General features: G+C 47.3%; 1 protein-coding gene across 2 annotated transcripts in view; it reads right to left on the bottom strand.

The window, feature by feature from the left end:
- Positions 1 to 14,311, bottom strand: part of OGA (O-GlcNAcase) — a 40,121-nt gene extending 25,810 nt beyond the window's left edge. Inside the window, exons 1-5 of one of the 2 annotated variants that reach the window (XM_039546542.1) lie at positions 14,239 to 14,311; positions 6,619 to 6,670; positions 6,191 to 6,288; positions 4,914 to 5,044; positions 3,681 to 3,852 (exon numbers count right to left, since the gene is read on the bottom strand). In XM_039546542.1, coding sequence (XP_039402476.1) covers positions 3,681 to 3,852; positions 4,914 to 5,044; positions 6,191 to 6,288; positions 6,619 to 6,647 — 430 coding nt within the window. In that variant the 5' untranslated portion in view covers positions 6,648 to 6,670; positions 14,239 to 14,311. Of the gene's footprint in view, positions 1 to 3,680; positions 3,853 to 4,913; positions 5,045 to 6,190; positions 6,289 to 6,618; positions 6,671 to 13,744; positions 14,019 to 14,238 lie in introns of those variants that run through there. The other variant, XM_039546544.1, reaches the window with a different exon arrangement.
- Positions 14,312 to 19,339: the final 5,028 nt, after the last annotated feature.

The raw sequence follows: 19,339 nt of genomic DNA, 5'->3' as shown, positions 1-19,339 counted from the left end.
TCCTTCCTGTGCCACTGTTGGTGCACAAGGTAGACACTAGTCTCTTCCATTCCTCCCTGTCATTTGCTGCTGCTTCCATCTGCTCTATGGTGTTGAAGTCAACCGCTTTACCCTCCCTACTAAGGGGTCTTAAAGTTTCTCTTGGGCACTCATTTCCTCTCACCAGTAGGTTTCCACTTGAGGACTTCATGTGGGAGTCTGAGTGTTGGCATCCGTAACACATGCCCCAATTATGTCCAGTGCTTTTTTCTGATTCTAGTGGAGACGAGCTGTCACTCAGTTGCAAAATATCGGCAAAGTCTAGATCTTCTAGCCATTTGCTATCTACCAATACTATATCAGTGTTTATATTGCTAATACACTTCCTCATTATCCATTCTATGGCAATACTAAACAGCAGGTCTGCATTTTATCTCTGTTTCACACCAGTGTCCACTGTGAACCACTCATCTGGATGTTCACCATTAAAGAGCACTTCACATCTCTATACGTGGCCTTAATGATGTTGACAACTAAGGGTGGGATTCCATAGGCCATAATGTTTGACTGACTTTCAAAAGGCATTTGGCAGCCTGCACAATGAAATTGACGATGAGAGCACGCCATTCTATACATTCTTCTACGATGGTCCTTAGTGTGACTATCAGATCTACACAGGATCCCTTGGGCCTGAATCCAGATTGTTGTTCTCTAAACTTGCATCCACTGCCTCTTTTGCCCTGAGTAGTATCGCACTGCCAAAGACTTACACTATCCTGTGGTGTTCTCCAGTTGTTACTGTCAGTGAGATCACTCTTCCTGGGTGTTCTGACAAAGATTTCATGTTTTCACTGGCCAGAAAGGGTCTCTCTTTTCAGACTTCATTAAACAGTTCTGGAAGTTTCGTTAGGGTGGTGGTATCAAGTGCTTTTAGCATTCCTGCTGTAATTTGATCATCTCCCACCACTTTGTTATTTTTCCAGTTTCTTGACTGCAGCCTGTACTTCTAGCTGGACTGTCATCTCATTGGATTGATGTTAACGGCAAGTTGATCCGATTCACACATTTCATATATCTGGTGCTGAGGTAGGGCTGCACCTGTTGAAGCCTTCTTTGAAATGCTCCAGCCCTCTATTTTTCTGCTCTGGCTCAGTTCTAAACATTTTTCCACCGTTGCTTTTTATTACTACATTTTCTATTTTGAGTTTTCCACACACGATTTTAGACATTTGGTAAACAGCTGTATGGTTTCCTACAAGGTCTTCAACATAACACAAGGAAAGATAAACGGAGATGCTTTTCACTTCCTTGTACTCCTTTCAATGTTTTCCTTTCCTCAGTGAGACTCTTGGCTTACGCAAGTCTTGTTCTGTCTATGCTGATAGACAACCGTCTGCTGCAGCTTGACTCTCACAGTCTGAGTGCTGCCCACTTTTCTTTAAGTCCAATCTGTGTCTTACCTTCCTCTGCTTTGGCAGCGCCTCAAACCCATTCCATAGTTCAAGATGGAATTTCTCACAGTCCTCTTGTTTTCAGTGTTAAAGCTGAACGTTCTCAGTTTTCATTTCAGTTTAGCAATTCAAAGACTGTGGTCTTTGCTGACATCTGCTGCTCAATATGCCCTTGGACAGAAGGCCTGAATCCTGAGCTGATGTAGAAGTGGTAGATCTGGGTTTGTTTGTTTGTTTTGTCAACATGGAATTCGCCAGATTCTTTCTGGGTATTTTTGTGACGAACAGAGTATTGTGATAATTTGGCCTACCAATTTATCCTAACTGTGAGATCAGCTGTAAGGAGTGCGTGAAAGTTTATAAAAGGTTACAATAACCTGTAACAACAAATGTCAATGGGAAAGAGGTATGAAATGGAGACAGAAAGACTGAATTAGTCCACACAAAGCAGACTACTGATTTAACTCAAGACTGTGTTAAGATCATGCTTGGTAAACAAGAAAAGCATGGAACCAGAAATCAGTGAAACAAAATTGGTGTATCGGAAACTAGGCCTAATTGGTGGACAAAATAATGAGAGGACAGGCTATTCCACCCATCACTCCCTTTGGGGGGTCCTTAGACTTGGGGGGTGGGGGGGAAGGAAGAAGAAGAAGGAGAGAGAGAGAAGGAAACTGGACTTCTAAAGCGAGCTTCACCATCCTGGCTTTCACCCCCACCATCTCCTTTCTAATCCTGAGGGCCAGAGACCCAGATAACACTCCCACCTCCACCAGATCCAGCTAAATCCCAAATAGTAAGTGGGATGTGAAAAACTTTCCTACCCCTCTCCTTTTTCCATCTATCTAAGGAGAGTCTGGCTAAGGCAGCCAAAACTGTATATTTTGCAACACTGCCATAAATCTGTGACCAGAAAGAAGCAACTAAAAGCAATGTCCTAAACAGCCTGATGCTGGTACAAGTTTGTCAGGTCTCAGAGCAGCTGATAAGACCATGTGGTGTGCCTGTGTTTATTCAGCAGTGATGTTACAAATGAAAGTCAACACCAGAAACAGAAGCTGCATTTTGTCTTTGCTCCTCTTTTCCCTTTTGCGTGTGTTTGTCTTGTTTTGTCTTCTACAAAATGGGACTGGATTTTAAGTGCAGCAACTACAGCTCCAGCCCATCTTAACTAACTTCTCTTTTCACCAAAAAGGCCAGTTATTACCAACTGAGTTGTAAGAGTTAACATTAATCTCTGCCAAAATTAAAGCCTCATGTGTCAGGGCTCCAGCCAATCTCTAACTACCAGGAATTAGGTGGTTTCTTCCACCTTTCCCTCACACACCCGGTGCTGGCCACAGTCAGACACAATACTGGACTAAGGGTCTGATCCAGTCTTGCAATTCCTACGTAAATAAGGGAATCTGAATTCAGAGTTGGTATATCAGGAGACAGGCTACAGGAAGTTTTAGCAGAAGAAATTGCCAGGCTCTGATCCCAGGCTCATCATGTGCTTAGAATCCACAATGCATGATTTATTTGGATGTGTAACAATCTTTAACTGAAAACTGGTTGCAGCTAGGCCGAGGATCCTAATTTGACAGTTCCCTGGAAGCATGAGGTAGATTACAGGTACAATCACCATAAGAGATTGCATATCCTAAAACTAACACCAGACAGTAACATGTCAATGAAGGAGTGGTCTCCAACATTTACATGACACACAAAACTCAGAATGCAAGTACCATTGTACGCGCAAACGACAGCAGTGATTATGCAACTGAGCCAAAGCAATAATTTACAGCCCAATATAAAAAATACCATTGCTAACAGTGTCAAGTCAAATGCTGATGCAAGATACAAAACAGCTAAAAATGAGAAATTTGGGAAAGTCCCATTCATCCTATACCTTGACCATGCTGTGGAGAGTTCAAAAACATGATTTGGATTCCTTCATACAAGTCAAAACTAGAAAAAGTTTGTTTTGTCTCATTCCTAGTTGAAGCTTCTTGTTTCTTGCAACATAATTTTTCCGACTACTTCATGTTTACACCCTTCAAATAGACTTATATTCTCCTTAGTTATCATATGCCCCAAGCCACACACATTTAGTTTCTTTACTCTTTCCTTAAATGTCAATTCTTCCCGATTGCCCCAAGATGTTTAGTCACTGCTTTAGGAAAAGTCTTCATTGACTTAGGTGCAGTAAAGTAGAAGGCTCATTAATTTCAAAGCTATCACAAAGTAAAATTAGTCCTAATGTCTTACCTGTAGGACAGAATAGGAATGTGTCTGGTTCTCCTAAATACTGATATATTTCATTAGTAATGGAGACCTGGGCATGAGCAAAGGAGCTAAAAACTTCTTTGTCTGCTGCACACATGTTGTGATCAATATCATCAAACAGCAGTGCAAAGGATCTGCAGCCAAACTGGGAAACCTAGAGCAGAAGGGGGAAGAAGTGAAGCGAAATGTTAATTTTCTAAACAAAACAGTAAAAAGTTCTAAAAGCTAACTTGCCTTTAACAGGATCAGCCAACATTCCTCCCCCACCCCCAAAAAAAGCCCACAAAATGGTAAGTATGTATGAATTTCTGCTTGAGGAATCACTGTTTTTCAGATTGTAATTTGAAATCTAAAAAATACACTTGGGAATTTCAAGTGTATGTCAACATTTAAATCAAATCCACAGTACCCTGCATAAAGTGCACAGCGTCACAAGTTCAGTGACGAATGTTGGAGTGCTTCCATTACCACAGTGTGCCTTGCATATTCAAAACTCTTTCCAATAAAGGAAGGACTAGAGGAATGGGGGAGGGAAGGAAGAGGCACGCCTTGGCAGTTATCTCCAATTAATGCATGACTCTGACCCACCATTATGTTTTTCTCAAGGATATCACTGGAGACTGCCAGTCTGTTCCAATTTCCCAATACAAGGCTTATCTCATAGGAGAAGCGGACAACTAGGAAAGACCAAATTCAGCAACAGCCTTCGGGTGAAGTGGAGCAGATCATCACAGGAACTTAGAAGGTATGTACACATGTTAGGTCTTCCCCTATTGAAATTTTTCTTGGAGGAATACCATCCTTCCCTTTCGATATGAGTCTTAGTTTGAGGTTTTTAAAATGATTTTAGAACCAAAACTCCCAACAACAGTTAGTAAGAATTGCTATTCCTGATCAGATCACTGCCAGCATCCTGCCTCTAAGGAAGTTCCCATAGTGCACTGGCCAACTGTACAAAATCTAACATGGGTGAAAAAGTCCTTCCTGACCCTTGCAGTAGTTTCAATCCCAAAGCCTGACTGTTCATTTTATGAGAAACTCTGACTATTATTAGACATAGTATTATACAGACATTGGCACTTATGTTCAATACTTAAAAGCAAAATTGGTCAAAAAATGTCACCAAGTGTACAGCAGACACATGAGTTACTGAGTTATTTTGGAAGTTCCAAACATTCTTAAATCACATAGTCTGAGAGTTTCAACAAGACCTACCTGGTCCAGCTTGCGTTTCAATGTGGACACTTCTTTTGGATTTGAGAAAGTGATATCAAGTCCAGGCGAGATGGCATAGATGAATTCTATTTCATATTCTTGGGCCGCTGAAATTAGGGTCATGAGTTGCTCTAAGAGAGAAATCCAAGTATTTCAGAAGGGTTCATCAATAAGAAAGCTAAGATACCTCCTCATAAATATTAAGAAATACATTATAAAACGCAAGTAAAACAAATATAATTTTTTTGAAACCTGTAATAACCTAAGGTGTTATTGGTAACAGGTAAGAAAATTTGTTTTATAAATATAATTGTAATCTGTCAACATCCTTTTAACTTTATTCCTAAAACCATTCAAAGTAGCCCCTACAAGATTTAATTCTGATGTGGTTATCGTCTCTCTCCTTCACCCAAGGAGGAGACTCCTACAAATGCCCTGTTAGCCAACAAGCCTCTGTGCTCTGACAGAGTAGCTCTTTTCCACTGGTGACAAGAGCACCTTAAAACTCAGTAAGGGCCATCTCCTCTCCTCAATGAAGTCAGCAGCAAGACTCCTAGGTGCAGGCCCTAATACTGTACAATTTTACTTATTGTCAGATTGTTAGGGCTGGCAACACTGGGGCACTACTGGACAAGAACACCGTAGTTATGCTAGCTAGGTCTCCTCTGCTGCTGGGAAATCAGGGAAAAGAAAGAAGAGTAACCACTTCTTGTGAAAGCCACCAGCTACTAAATAAATCCCAAATGTCAAACTTCTGGTTTTTACATTACAGTTCTGATTAAGCCAGAAGTTGAAGTTCCAGTCATGGCTCCCCTCACTAGTGTGTGTGCACTTGATCAACCACAGACATTAAAATTGAATGAGCAGATCAGCTTGCTAAAGAGGAAATATTTCCCCCTTCCTTACAGTAAGGTCCAGATGACCAATACAGATAAGGAAAAAATTCAAAATGAACCCCTCTCACTGCCAGAAGAGGGAAAGTTGAAGGAGAGTAAATCCCACAATAAAACTAAAGCTAGTCTTAAAAAAGGGAGTTTTAGAGGTGAAATGCAAAGCTAAAATTAAAGTGAAGGAAAACCCAAACTTATGCTGCAAGCCTCTATTAAGTAAGGTTGCAAGGGGCATTCAGTATAGAAACCTTGACCTAATGCTTTTCTGCATTGCCATTCACCTTTAAAAGTGGATACAATGATTAAACATACAAGCACATGTACCAGTGACTGTGATTAATTCAGCAACTACTCATAGAAAATACAGAGAGGAATAAAGGCAGTTACCAGCTTCCTCCACAGAGTACATTTCTCGCCAGAACATCCTGTGCTTGTAGTCATCTTTTGGAGCATACAAGTAGGTATTCAGTCCCCATTTCTGAAGCCTATAACCGGGGGGAAGCCTCCATTAGTATTCAATAAGTGCAACCAAGCTGCATTTTATAGAATCTCATTCTCAAATTTATCCATTTGTCTTTGAGAACATTCACCACTATACTATTAATTCAAAATGGTATTGCAAAAGTTTGAGAGAGACTATACAAAGCCAGAACAGCCTGAGCAAGATTAGAAGGGAAATATAACCAGCTAGAATACAGATAAGAAGTAAAATGCTGCCATACGTCAGGCCTGAGTATCCTTAATAGTCTACTAAATGGAATATGATAGTTTTACTGTTTGGAGCACATTGCAAATCAAGGGGAAACGTTACTTGCCTTCTAAAAAGTTCCTTCCTCTGCTCCATAACCCATGGTCTTCCATAAAATCCTGTGGGAAACAAGATTAAAAGTATCCAGTTATACATCGGACTGTATCTGTTTCATGAAACAAAGATTACACTATAACCCACTTTTCTTCTCCTCCTCCCACAAGATGTTTCTATTACATTCAGTTTAAAAACCTTCTAGCAATCGGGGGGAAAAATCAAAACTGCATAAAAACATAACATACTAAAAATCATAAGGGAAATGTAGTACACTAAAAAGATCTATATTTTCAATTTAATTACACCCTACATAATTTATGATCCATGCTGATAATTTTAGTCACTGAAGCAATTAATTTTCAGAATCCAAGCAGAAGTCCTCAGCAGATGCCCTTCACAAGTCAGGTCAGCACTACTACACAAGTAGCCCGAACAGTACTAACCCGATTATGCTATCATTCTAGAAGTCTGAGGAACAGTTTTAACTTTAATAGTGGAATATTGAACAGTTCTGAAAATAATTACCAATGCAAGAGTGTTTCTTGATACAGACAGGTTATATTACCTAAATCTACACATATTATGCTCAAATACACGGGAGGTGGGGTTTGAGCAAATAGAGGGCCAGATTCAAATGGATATGTAAGATTTGTTCCCTTTTTTATTTTAAGAGGCTCTTGACAGTGCCAGCATTAACTAGGAAATGCTGGCATCTTATTACACTGTGCCCAAGGATATAAGTTTCAGCTTGTGAAAAATGGAGAGGCACCTAAACAGAATATTTCAATGGAAATCCAGAAGTTTGATCTGCCTCAGACTTCAAACCTAATAAGTTCCTCCCAATGTACCCTCTACGAATGACACTTCATCAAAAGCAATGATCTCGACTAGCCTACCATTATTCAAGCAATTTCATTTAGTATTATGTGCCAACAGACCCACACCTTCAATCACAAGTGGACACTCTTCATATTAGAAAGTCTCAGTTTGGCAGTCTGAGGGAGAGACCCAAGACTAAAGGAGTGAAATGTAGTAAGCTTTCATTTTCAGCCAGCATAACTGCTCTGCCTGATGAATGATGCAACTGGCAGGGCAAAGCAAAAGCATGTACAAGCCCTTACATCATTAGCCTGAAGTTAAACAGTCCTATTTCCAGACCTGATCACCCACTATCACTATTTTTGCACTTTCGTTTTAAATAGAAAGACTAGACAGGCTTTGTTCATTAGACTAATGTTTAACTTTTTAAAACAAGGTACAATTTGAGAGTGTCCTATGTTAAAAAATTGACTTAAAATCACAGGGTTTACTTTTAATAGGTATTTGAAGTTTGAGGAGCTCTAAACAAGCTCAACTTTTAAAGGTTATTCTTAACAGAGCGATTTTTAGTTACTTCGTGCCACAAAGTGGTGAAGTGAGGTACTACTGCTCCCATTTGGTTGAAATTGTGAAGTGACAAATGGAGGACAGAGAAACAGCAGAGCAAATAAAGAGGCGTGGTGGTGTGCACAGAACAAACAAGGTAACAGACAAATTCTTCTCATTTACACGAATGTAATAGAGTTGCATTGTCACTGGCAGGCGAATTTGGTCCTAAATTAGGAAAATAGTCCTATCTAATCACAAAGGGACCTAATTAATGTGGTGCCTAGTCAATACTTGGCACTTTTATGTATGTAGAGCATTCTGAACATCGGAACACAATCTGAAAACTAACAGTGTAGTAACCTGGAGTGAAATCAAGATGCCAACTTAAAAAAAAAAAAGGCAGTGAAAGATAATGGGTAGGGTTAAAGTATAAACAATGATAGGTACATTTAGATTAAAATATATTAATCTAAAGTATTAAGATATTTTAACCTGATAGTACTTTGATGTAAAGGGATGCTAAGACATGTCAGCTGGGGACAATATTAACATCCTTCTGTCCGAGATAAGATCTCGGTCCATTTTCCCCATATCTCTTTGTGGGTGTCCAGCAGTGAGATTAAACATAGGCAGAACAGAGTTTTAATTCCCATCCTCGCACACATACCCTCATTCTTTGTCACTAAGGGTCTTAATCTGGTTTCAGAGTAGCAGCTATGTCAGTCTGTATCCGCAAAAAGAACAGGAGTACTTGTGGCACCTTAGAGACTAACAAATTTATTTGAGCATAAGCTTTTGTGGGCTACAGCCCACTTCATCGGATGCATGCAGTGGAAAATACAGTAGGAAGATAGATATAGATATATAGATAGATACACACACACAATGAAACAATGGGTGTTACCATACACACCAACGAGAGTGATCAGTTACAGTGAGCTATTACCACCAGGAGAGGAAAACTTTGTAGTGGTAATCAAAACGGTCCATTTGCAGCAGCTGACAAGAAGATGCAAGGAAACAGGGGGGTGGGGGGGAAGGAATGAATATGGGGAAATAGTTTTACTTTGTGTAATGACCCATCTACTCCCAGTCTTTAGTCAAGCCTAACTTTATGGTGTCCATTTTGCAAATTAATTCCAATTCAGCAGTCTCTCGTTGGAGTCTGTTTTTGAAGTTTTTTTGTTGTAATATTGCGACTTTTAGGTCTGTAATCGAGTGACCAGGGAGATTGAAGTGTTCTCTGACTGGTTTTTGAATGTTATAATTCTTGACATCTGATTTGTGTCCATTTATTCTTTTACGTAGAGACTGTCCCGTTTGGCCAATGTACATGGCAGAGGGACATTGCTGGCACATGATGGCATATATCACATTGGTAGATGTGCAAGTGAACAAGCCTCTGATCGTGTGGCTGATGTGATTAGGTCCTATGACGGTGTCCCCTGAATAGATATGTGGACAGAGTTGGCAATGGGCTTTGCTGCAAGGATAGGCTCCTGGGTTAGTGTTTTTGTTGTGTGGTCTGTGGTTGCTGGTGAGTATTTGCTTTAGGTTGGGGGGTTATCTGTAAGCAAGGACTGGCCTGTCTCCCAAGATCTGTGAGAGTGATGGATCGTCCTTCAGGATAGGTTGTAGATCCTTGATGATGCGCTGGAGAGGTTTTAGTTGGGGGCTGAAGGTGACAGTTAGTGGCGTTTCTGTTACTTTCTTTGTTGGGTCTGTCCTGTAGTAGGTGATTTCTGGGTACTCTTCTGGCTTGGTCAATCTGTTTCTTCACTTCAGCAGGTGGGTATTGTAGTTGTAAGAACACTTGATAGAGATCTTGTAGGTGTTTGTCTCTGTCTGACGGGTTGGAGCAAATACGATTGTATCGCAGAGCTTGGATGTAGACAATGGATCGTGTGGTGTGGTCTGGATGAAAGCTGGAAGCATGTAGGTAAGTATAGTGGTCAGTAGGTTTCCGGTATAGGGTGGTGTTTATGTGGCCATTGCTTATTAGCACTGTAGTGTCCAGGAAGTGGATCTCTTGTGTGGACTGGTCCAGGCCTGGTTCTTCACACATTCTTGTCAAATGGACCATTTTGATTACCACTACAAAGTTTCTCTCTCTCCTGGTAGTAATAGCTCACCTTAACTGATCACTCTCGTTAGAGCGTGAATGGTAACACCCATTGTTTTATGGTGTGCGTGCGTCTTCCTACTGTATTTTCCACTGCATGCATTCGATGAAGTGGGCTGTAGCCCACAAAAGCTTATGTTCAAATAAATTTGCTAGTCTCTAAGGTGCCATAAGTACTCCTGTTCTTTTTAATCTGGTTGCTGTATTTGACCATCAGATCTCGGAAAAGTTGAAACCCTGACAATTCTTCTTGTCGCATTGTGTCCACTTCAGGCCTTTCCTCCCCATCTACAGCAAAAGCTTTTGTCCAGGCCCTCGGTATCTAAGCTACAAATTTCTTCATCTCTGGCCTTGACCAATGCCATCGTGGCCCACTTTGCCACTGCAACAACAGTTCCTGATTCATCGTTTTGATCATGTTACATCCCCCTCTGCAACCTTCACCATATCTATCTCTCTGATACATTATTGAGACCCTGATTCCCAGATTGCCTATACTTAGACTGAAAGCTCTTCAGAGAAGAGATATTTTTGCTACATGTCTGTACAGTACCGAGCACAGGGGTCCCCGCCATGGTGCCCGCCGGGGCATCTAAGTGCGCCCGTGTACTGGCCGGCAGACGAGCATCCACCAAAATGCCGCCGAAATTTTGGCGGATGCTCGTCTGCTGCCACAGTCCTCCGTGGCTCATCGTCTGGCACATGCCAGACAAAAGGTTGGGGACCACTAACCTAGCACAATGAGGCTGGGACCTAGAGTCTAGTTAGTACCACTATATAAACAAGCAAAATGGTCTTGTGGGAAGATGAACAGAGGGAGAGACTGGGAAATGGGTAATTTGATAGAAAGCCTTTCACCTCTAGGTCTTGGATTCAAACCGAATCAGTCAGAAGTGATCAGAAGCTTATTACCATCTGACAGCTATTTGGTATATTATGTAAAACATCCTGTACTAAGATGAGTAAGTAATACAAAAGGCCTTTGCTGCTGCCATCTGTGCTTATCTGTTCCCTGGCTTCAATTTCCAGTGCTATCAATCTGATACTTTTCACTACAATGTAAAAATCTACTCCAGTAATGAACATTTTTGGGTAGACCTGAATATCCCCAGGCTGGCTAAGGGCTAATAAGTGCCCAAAAGCCCGACAGATATTAGCAATGACAATACCACCAAACAATACATTTTTAAAAAGTGATAAAAAATCTATAGAATTAGAAAACATCCAGAAAGGGGCAAAAATAAAAATGATGAGGGGTATGGAACAGCTGCCATATGAGGAGAAATTAATAACACTGGGACTTTTCAACTTGGAAAAGAGAGACTAAGGGGGATATGCAGATCTATAAAATCATAACTGATGTAGAGAAAGTAAATAAGGAAGTGTTATTTACGCCTTCTCATAACACAAGAGCTAGGGGCCACTAAATAGGCAGCAGGTTTTAAACAAACAAAAGGAAGTGTGTTTTCACACAACGCACAGTCAATCTGTGGAACTCCTTGCCAGAGGATGTTGAAGGTCAAGACTATAACAAGGTTCAAAAAAGAACTAGATAAATTCATGCAGGATAAAAAGAACTAGATAAATTCATTAATGGCTATTAGCCAGGAGGGGCAGGGATGGTGTCCCTAGCCTCTGTTTGCCAGAAGCTGGGAATGGGTGACAGGGGATGGATCACTTTATGGTTCCTTGTTCTGTTCACTCCCTCTGGGGCACCTGGCATTGGCCACTATCGGAAGACAGGATACTGGGCTAGATGGACCTTTGGTCTGACCCAGTCTGGCCATCCTTATGTTATATTCATATTTACTGCAGCCAAAGGGTGTTTTCCTTTTAGATATGAACAAAAGCAATGTAAATGCTGACTTTGATAAACAACCCATTTCACTCCCCACTGCATCTGCTCTAATCGTTATGTTGTCCAACTGAAAAAGTTCTCTACAAATCTAAAACTTACCAGTCTAGTTATAATTCAAATAATTCCAAGCCAACAATTATGTCCAGAATAAACTATCTTTCCAGATTACAAGCATCCACCTGAACCACTGTCAAAAAGGCCTCAATTTTTCAGCAATTAATGAAAAGGAAGGAAGCCTACTTTATTCAACAGCTTTCACCATAATAAAATTTGTGCAAGATCTCAGTGCAACAAATATGCCAAGAGAGAAAAGCAGATTACTCCATAATGCAATTTAAATGACAAGTGACAGCACAACAAAGAACAGGGACTTAGTACTAATGTGAGACCAGATGCCCATGGAATCACCTATTTCTTAGGCAGGAGAAGTCTGAACTTCTAACATGCAGGCAGGGAGCATAGCTTGGATTTCTGTATTGCAGGACGGCCCTGTAGGCTGGGTCTCCACCCCCGCATATACCATCTAGCCAGGAATTCTAGACTAAGCCTGCACTACAAACCCATTGATCTACCAAGCCTAGAAAGCAGCTTGTGGGGTGGGGCCAGCGGTGCCCCCCCAGGTACCCCGGGGTGGGGAGAATCTGCACCATGGGGCCGGATATGCACCTGCTCCCAGATACCCTAGGGTGGGGAGAATCTGCACCATGGGGCTGGATGTGCCCCCCCCCCCGAGGTGGGGAGAATCTGCACCGTGGGGCCATATATGCGCGCCCCCCCCAGGTACCCCAGGGTGGGGAGAATCTGCACCATGGGGCCGGATATGCACCCGCTCCCAGATACCCTAGGGTGGGGAGAATCTGCAGCTTGGGGCCGGATGTGCCCCCCCCCCCCGAGGTACCCCGCGGTGGGGAGAATCTGCAGCGTGGGGCCGTTTATGAGCCCCCCCCCCCGCCGAGGTGGGGAGAATCTGCAGCTTGGGGCCGGATGTGCCCCCCCCCCCCGAGGTGGGGAGAATCTGCACCGTGGGGCCGTATATGCGCGCCCCCCCCAGGTACCCCAGGGTGGGGAGAATCTGCACCATGGGGCCGGATATGCACCCGCTCCCAGATACCCTAGGGTGGGGAGAATCTGCACCATGGGGCCGGATATGCACCCGCTCCCAGATACCCTAGGGTGGGGAGAATCTGCAGCTTGGGGCCGGATGTGCCCCCCCCCGAGGTGGGGGGCATCTGCAGCTTGGGGCCGGATGCGCCCCGAGGTGGGGAGAATCTGCAGCAGGTGGGGGGAATCTGCAGCTTGGGGCCGGATGCGCCCCCCCCCCCGAGGTGGGGAGAATCGGCAGCTTGGGGCCGGATGCGCCCCCCCCCGAGGTGGGGGGCATCTGCAGCTTGGGGCCGGATGCGCCCCCCCCCCGAGGTGGGGAGAATCTGCAGCGTGGGGCCGGATACGCCCCCCCCCCCGAGGTGGGGAGAATCTGCAGCGTGGGGCCGGATGTGCCCCCCCCGAGGTACCCCGGGGTGGGGAGAATCTGCAGCGTGGGGCCGGATGTGCCCCCCCGAGGTACCCCGGGGTGGGGCTGGACCTGCCCCGCAGTCAGCCCCGACCGAGGGCTGTGCACAAGCCGTAACCAGGAGACTGAACACGAAGCCGATCCCGAGGGAGGCGACCGGGCTCCAGGGCAGAGGGAGCGGCCCGGGCGGGACACCGGAGGGGCGGGGGCTGCTCCCAGTGAGGGCGAGACTAGCCAAGGGCCCCCGTTGCCTTGGTTACCGACACCCCCCCCCTTACCTTCCACCACACCGCAGAGGAAGCGCCGGGCCCCGGCCACCGTCTCGGTCTCCGTGTCCGTCTCCTCCCCGCTCGGGCCCGGCCCCGCGGGGGCCCCCGCCGGCTCCAGCGGAGCCACCGGCACCCCGGCCGGGTTGGGGCTGCCCTGGGGCTCCCGCTCCTCCAGCGCCGCCTGCCCTCCTTCTGCACCATGCTGCTGCCGCCCGCCAGCGCCGCCAGGGACCCCGCCTGCGCCGGGCCTGGCCCAGCCCTTTGTCTCCGGCTCCCCCGCGCCGACCCGGGCGCCCCCGCCGCCGCTTCCTGTTTATGGGGCCCTGCGCCTGCGCGGGGAACCGGCCCCAACCGGTCCGCGCCGCCCCGCCCGCTCGGGAAGAGAAGGCGCCGCCGCCCCGGGGATCTCGCGGCCGGTCCGACAGCGGCCTGGCGCCCCCGAGCCGGCACCGCGGGAGCCGCAGGGCTTCTGCGGGGACAACGGGCTGAGGAGAAGGTGTTACCTCAGGGGGAACACAGGGAAGCAGCCAGCTAGCGCGCATGCGTGCGGCCTGAGGCCCGGGGAGGGGGTGCCACTGCGCATGCCCATCAGGTCAGAGGGGGAGGGGGAAATGAAGTGGTGGCTCACTAGGCGTGCGCAGAGACGATAGCGCGCTAGTGCGCATGTCTCGTAGGCCAGAGGGGGAGGGGAGAGGCGGCAGAGTGTTCATGCGCAGGCGTCGAGAGGGGAAGGGCACATGCGCAGTTAACTCGCAGCCGTCGGTGTGTTTACTCTGCGTACGCGCATGCGCTTGCCGCCTGGGGAAGCCCATGGCGGCTTCGTGAGAGACCAGCCGCTGGACGGATGGGGTAGCTCAGTGCGCATGTGCAGGGGGAGGAAAGGCGCCGCTTCCCCCAGGGCTTGACCTACTTTCCGCAGCCGCTTTGCCCCGCCCCCGAGGCTGGCCGCGTGGCCTGGCGCTGCGCGAGGTCTGTCACTCCTCCCAAGCTAAGCAGGGCCCGGCTGGGTCAGCGCTGGATGGGAGACCCCTGAGTCCACTCCCTATAACCCGCCTGGCCGTTCACACGGGTGGAAGAGCACCACCCGCGACCGCACCCTGGGACAGGAAACCCTCCAGCTACATCTGCCCTGATCTGATCCTCATCAGGAGAAGAGAGCAGAGCGCTCCTGGCAACAAGATAAAACTACAGACTCCAGCACTGGTCACTGAACTCAGTTCTGGTCCCACAAGCCTGGTCTACACTACAGAAATTTACCATTCAAACCTCCTAGAACCCTGCTCACGGTGGACTCTCCATCACTGACCATTTTAAAATCAAGATTGGATGTTTTTCTGCAAGATCTGCTCTAGGAATTATTCTGGGGCAGGTCTCTGGCCTGTGCTATGCAGGAGGTCAGACTAGATGATCACCGTTGTCCCTCCTGGCCTTGGAATCGATGACTCTTGGAAAAACACTGATCAACACAAAGTACTTGAGCTGCTTTTACAGTCAGGGATAGGCTTGATTTACACAAGTCTGAGAACTAGTTCACTCTGCATGGTTTCCAAGCCACTGCAGACATGGACCAATTTAAATGGTTCAAGTAGCCCTCCTGCTACTGTCCCACAGTGCACTGGAGGGCCTTTGCAGTCTCCCAGAATCCACTGCTTCTCTTATGTGTGGGATAGGTCTGCAGCCAGAAGCCATTGCCCCTGAAACAGTTTAGAATGGCGTCTTGTGGACGCAGGGCAATCCTGCACTGGTTCTTCAGCCAGATCAGCACGCCTGGTTGTTGAATTCATTGAACTGTGCTTAAGCCAGTCCTGGCCAATCACTTCAATTACAAATAGTTCAACTCTCCTATAGACAGTGCACCAGCAAAGAGAGAATTAAGCCCAAGCCAGAGGGAGCAGCAAAGCGCCACTCCTCTAAGAGAGAACAGCCTCAGTTACTTTTAAAATACTCTTTGAACAAGCTGCTCTTAAAAGAAGTTGCCAGCTCCTCTCTGTGCATGGCTTGTGCGTGAACATTGGGTTCACGGGCTATCGCACAGGGCAGACACATTTCCTGTGCCCCAGCTACTGGTTAATTTGGCGTGTCAGAGATCATGAACAGACAACTCTGTGAAAGGAATATTCGTTATCTGTATGCCAGCACCTGGGACCCCACTGTGTACACACACCCTCCAGAGAATCACTATCCTGAAGAGCTCACCGTCTAAATAGACAGGGCAGGCAAAGAGTGGGAGGGGAAACTGAAGTACAGCCAGGGAGTGACTTCCCCAAGGTCACAGGTCAATGACAGAGCCAAGAATAAAATCCAGGTCTCCTGACACCCAGGCCAATGCCTTATCCACTAGGCGGTGCTACTGCTCAGGATAGCAAGAAGCCAACACACTTTGAAAATATAATGAACTAAAATTAAGAGCTTCAGTTACAGGAGCAAATGAACCTGAAAAGATAGCGAGGAGGCACAATTTTGATAGAGATGGGTAGCAGGCTTCACAGGAGAAACTGAAGGATCTGGGACATGGTGCTTGAATTCCTCAGCATCTGAAACCCCATAAAGACAAAAACAAGGAGCAGGCATGAGGCGACAGGAAAATACCCCGTTTCAGCTTTCTGCATGGCTGTTCCTTGGCGGGCAGTCGACATGTATCCAGGAGGAAACAGCTGATTGACAACCCGGAGTTAAGTGGGGTCAAGGGAACAGGTGTGTTCCATGTAAATATGTGACTTTGGAGAAAGCGAGTTCTCCTGGGCTGAGTTCATGCTGGGAAAGCTGGTGTTACAGACAGAGAAGTCGATTTAAAAAAAAAACAACACTTGCTTGGAAGCTGCAATGTGGCACTATTTGATTTCTGAGAATTCAGAAGGAGAACACACAAGAACCCAGAAACAGAGAATGCAGGCTGCTCCCTAAGGCAGAGAGAGACACAACTCATCCAACTTTGCTTTTAAGGGGGCTCTTTCCAGACAGCTGCACTTTGCTACAGACCCCCCTAGCCTGCAAGCTGGACCAGGGAACACCCATGCCCCCTTCTTGAGGTGATAGCTTGCAATTCCAGCTGTCCTAAATACACCACAGCTAGCAAATTATAACTAATCGACACAAGTTATAAGTGTCTATAGTTTACCTGTACTTTATGAATTTGTGACATGGAGGCCATAGGTCAAATCCACTGTACTTCTAGGGGAAATTCATTTTCCTGTAGCAGCTGTAAAAACCCAGGCTTGCCAGAAACGTTCCCAAGCTGTGGTCTGCAGAATAAAATCTGCAGAATAAAAGCAACAGGGTTAGGGAGTTGGGGAGTCTCCTGAGAGGATCGCTGTCATGAAATGCAAGAGTCTGACAGCTCAGAGTCCAATGCCAACTCTCCATCAAGTGTGTCCAGATTACACCTATAACTTGTCCTTAGACAGTTGATTCATGCCAGCCAGGCGGGGATGACCTCTCCCCCGCTAGTAGCAGCTGAGGTGCCTGGAGGGTCTATTTTGGGACCATCACCATTTGTCTTGTAGGCTGATGGCTTTGGTGCCTATCATTTTTCTGCAGCCAGCAGCCCATCTTGTTTGCTGGTGGTGACTCCCCATTAGATAATAATTCACCCTGCTGAGAGACCTACAGACGGACATGCACCTGGAGACAACGTGCAGGTTCACTGTAGCCACAGGTTCATCAGCCCTTGGGGAGAGAACAGAAGAAGGAGCAATAGTACCACTGCGTTGTTTCCTGGCTCCCTTGCATTGTAGGCAGCTGTAACTCCTACCCTCAGGGCTGGCAAAGGCCTTCTGCTGATCAGTAGCATGCTCAGGCTTCGGTGCAGCCCATGTGCAGCAATTTCAAGCTGACCTCCAAGCTATGCGGTAGTTTGATGATCACCCCCCACTGCCTGCAGAATGGAAGCTGACGTCCAGCTGTGAGCCAGTGTTAACATCACTCTCTCCTGCACACCTACAGGCGTCAGCTGGGGAATTCCTTCCCAGGCACAGCTTAGTCAGTGGCACGGGACACACACAGCAACATCAGTGCTTCCTCAGCAGGCAACTCTGTGCCACGGGGATGGGCCCTGGCATCGTTATTCGTACAGTAAATACAATTAAGCCTCAGCAGCATTAAACTCACCAGCTCCACAGGAACTTGGCTGGCCAGCCACCTTCCCCCTTCATCATCTAGGAAGCAGACTCTCAGCCCTCTCCAGACACCCTCTCAAACAGGGGTCTTCTGCGGCATGCAGTGCTTAATTTGTGCCAGGACTTTCCAGGGCTGATCCCCAGCACCTCTCGGCTTGGCAGTTCAGAGCCCCGGCACGTCTGGGCCTGGCCGTTCAGAGCCCCACAACCTCTGGGCCTGGCGGTTCAGAGCCCCAGGACCTCTGGGCTTGGCGCATCAGTTATGAAACTAAAAAAATTGGCTTGAGCCCCAGCACGTCTTTCATTACAAGTTAAGCTGTGGCACCATGTCCAGAAAGTCAGCCCAAGGGGGTGTACGGGGAACAATGTCCAGAGTGCTGGAGCCTTCGGCGAGCACCTTGTTAGCCACCCCAGGTCAAGCACCCTTGCTGACCACAGCTGTGGCAGCGTGGCCTGGGGAGAGAGGCAGGCGAATGCAGCCTGCTTCACCCTCTTGTTCCAGGCAGAGAACCAGCTGCGGGTTTGATTGCTGCTGGGCAGCTCATGCAATAGTGTCAGCTGCCGGAATGATCAGTTCTCTGAGCTACGGTAGCGTCCAGAGGGCCCCGCCGAGAACAGGCCCCCAGTGCTGTGCAAACGCAGAGCCAGACCCCTGTCCCAGACAGGACGGACAATGGGTGGGAGGGGAAACAGAAGAAGTGATTTGCTCAGCGGCAGAGCCAGGACAAGAACTCACAGCTCCTGATTGCCAGGCCAGCACCTGTTCCATTAGACCCCATTCCCAGTTTGGCTTTAGTCTCTTTGTACAGCTCCATGCGCATCTTCCCCAGAGAATTATTTCTTGTTTCCGTAGTGGTAGGTTGTCAAGCGGCTCCTAGCTGACCTGGGTCAGGGCGGCTGCTCAGCTGGTGAGCGGGGGCCTGCAAGTAGCCAGGGAAAGTCTGCCGGGGAGAGCAAAAATAACCGCAAAGAGCAGAAAAAGCCCCAGCTGGGGCTCCAGCCCCCCTGTCAGCCCCTGCTTACCCAAGTCACCTCCCTCCCCCCACTGGGCTTTCTCAGAGCCCTTCCCCCAGCACGGTCCCAGGGCAGGCCGGTCTGAGCGCCACCCCTGGTTCACCCCCCGTGCTACAGAAGGGGGGATAGATGGGCCGTTGGGGTGAATGCAGCGCTTCACAGTCTGCCAGCTCCTGTGGCAGGGCACGGGCTCCCAGCCTGGCCAGGGGAGGGCCCGAGGAGCTAGGAGGGCCCTGCGTATTTGGGGTGCTGAGGCGGGGTTGTAGCACCCCTCTGCCACAAGAGGGCACTCTGAGCCAGCCCATGGCAGGCCCGGCTCTCGGTCCCATTGGCCAAGTGGGGCAGGGTGTGATGGGCCTGGCCTGGCCCCGTTCACGGCCAGAGCACCCCAAGAAAGGGGGATGGAGCTGCCCCGGGAGCAAGAGCTGGGCCCCCGCAAACCAGCCTAGCCAGGCCGCTCCCAGCGTCCCGAGTG

This window comes from Mauremys reevesii, linkage group 7, assembly GCF_016161935.1.
Source record: "Mauremys reevesii isolate NIE-2019 linkage group 7, ASM1616193v1, whole genome shotgun sequence".
Lineage (NCBI taxonomy): Eukaryota > Metazoa > Chordata > Testudines > Geoemydidae > Mauremys > Mauremys reevesii.
This window is presented reverse-complemented; position numbering and strand designations above follow the sequence as displayed.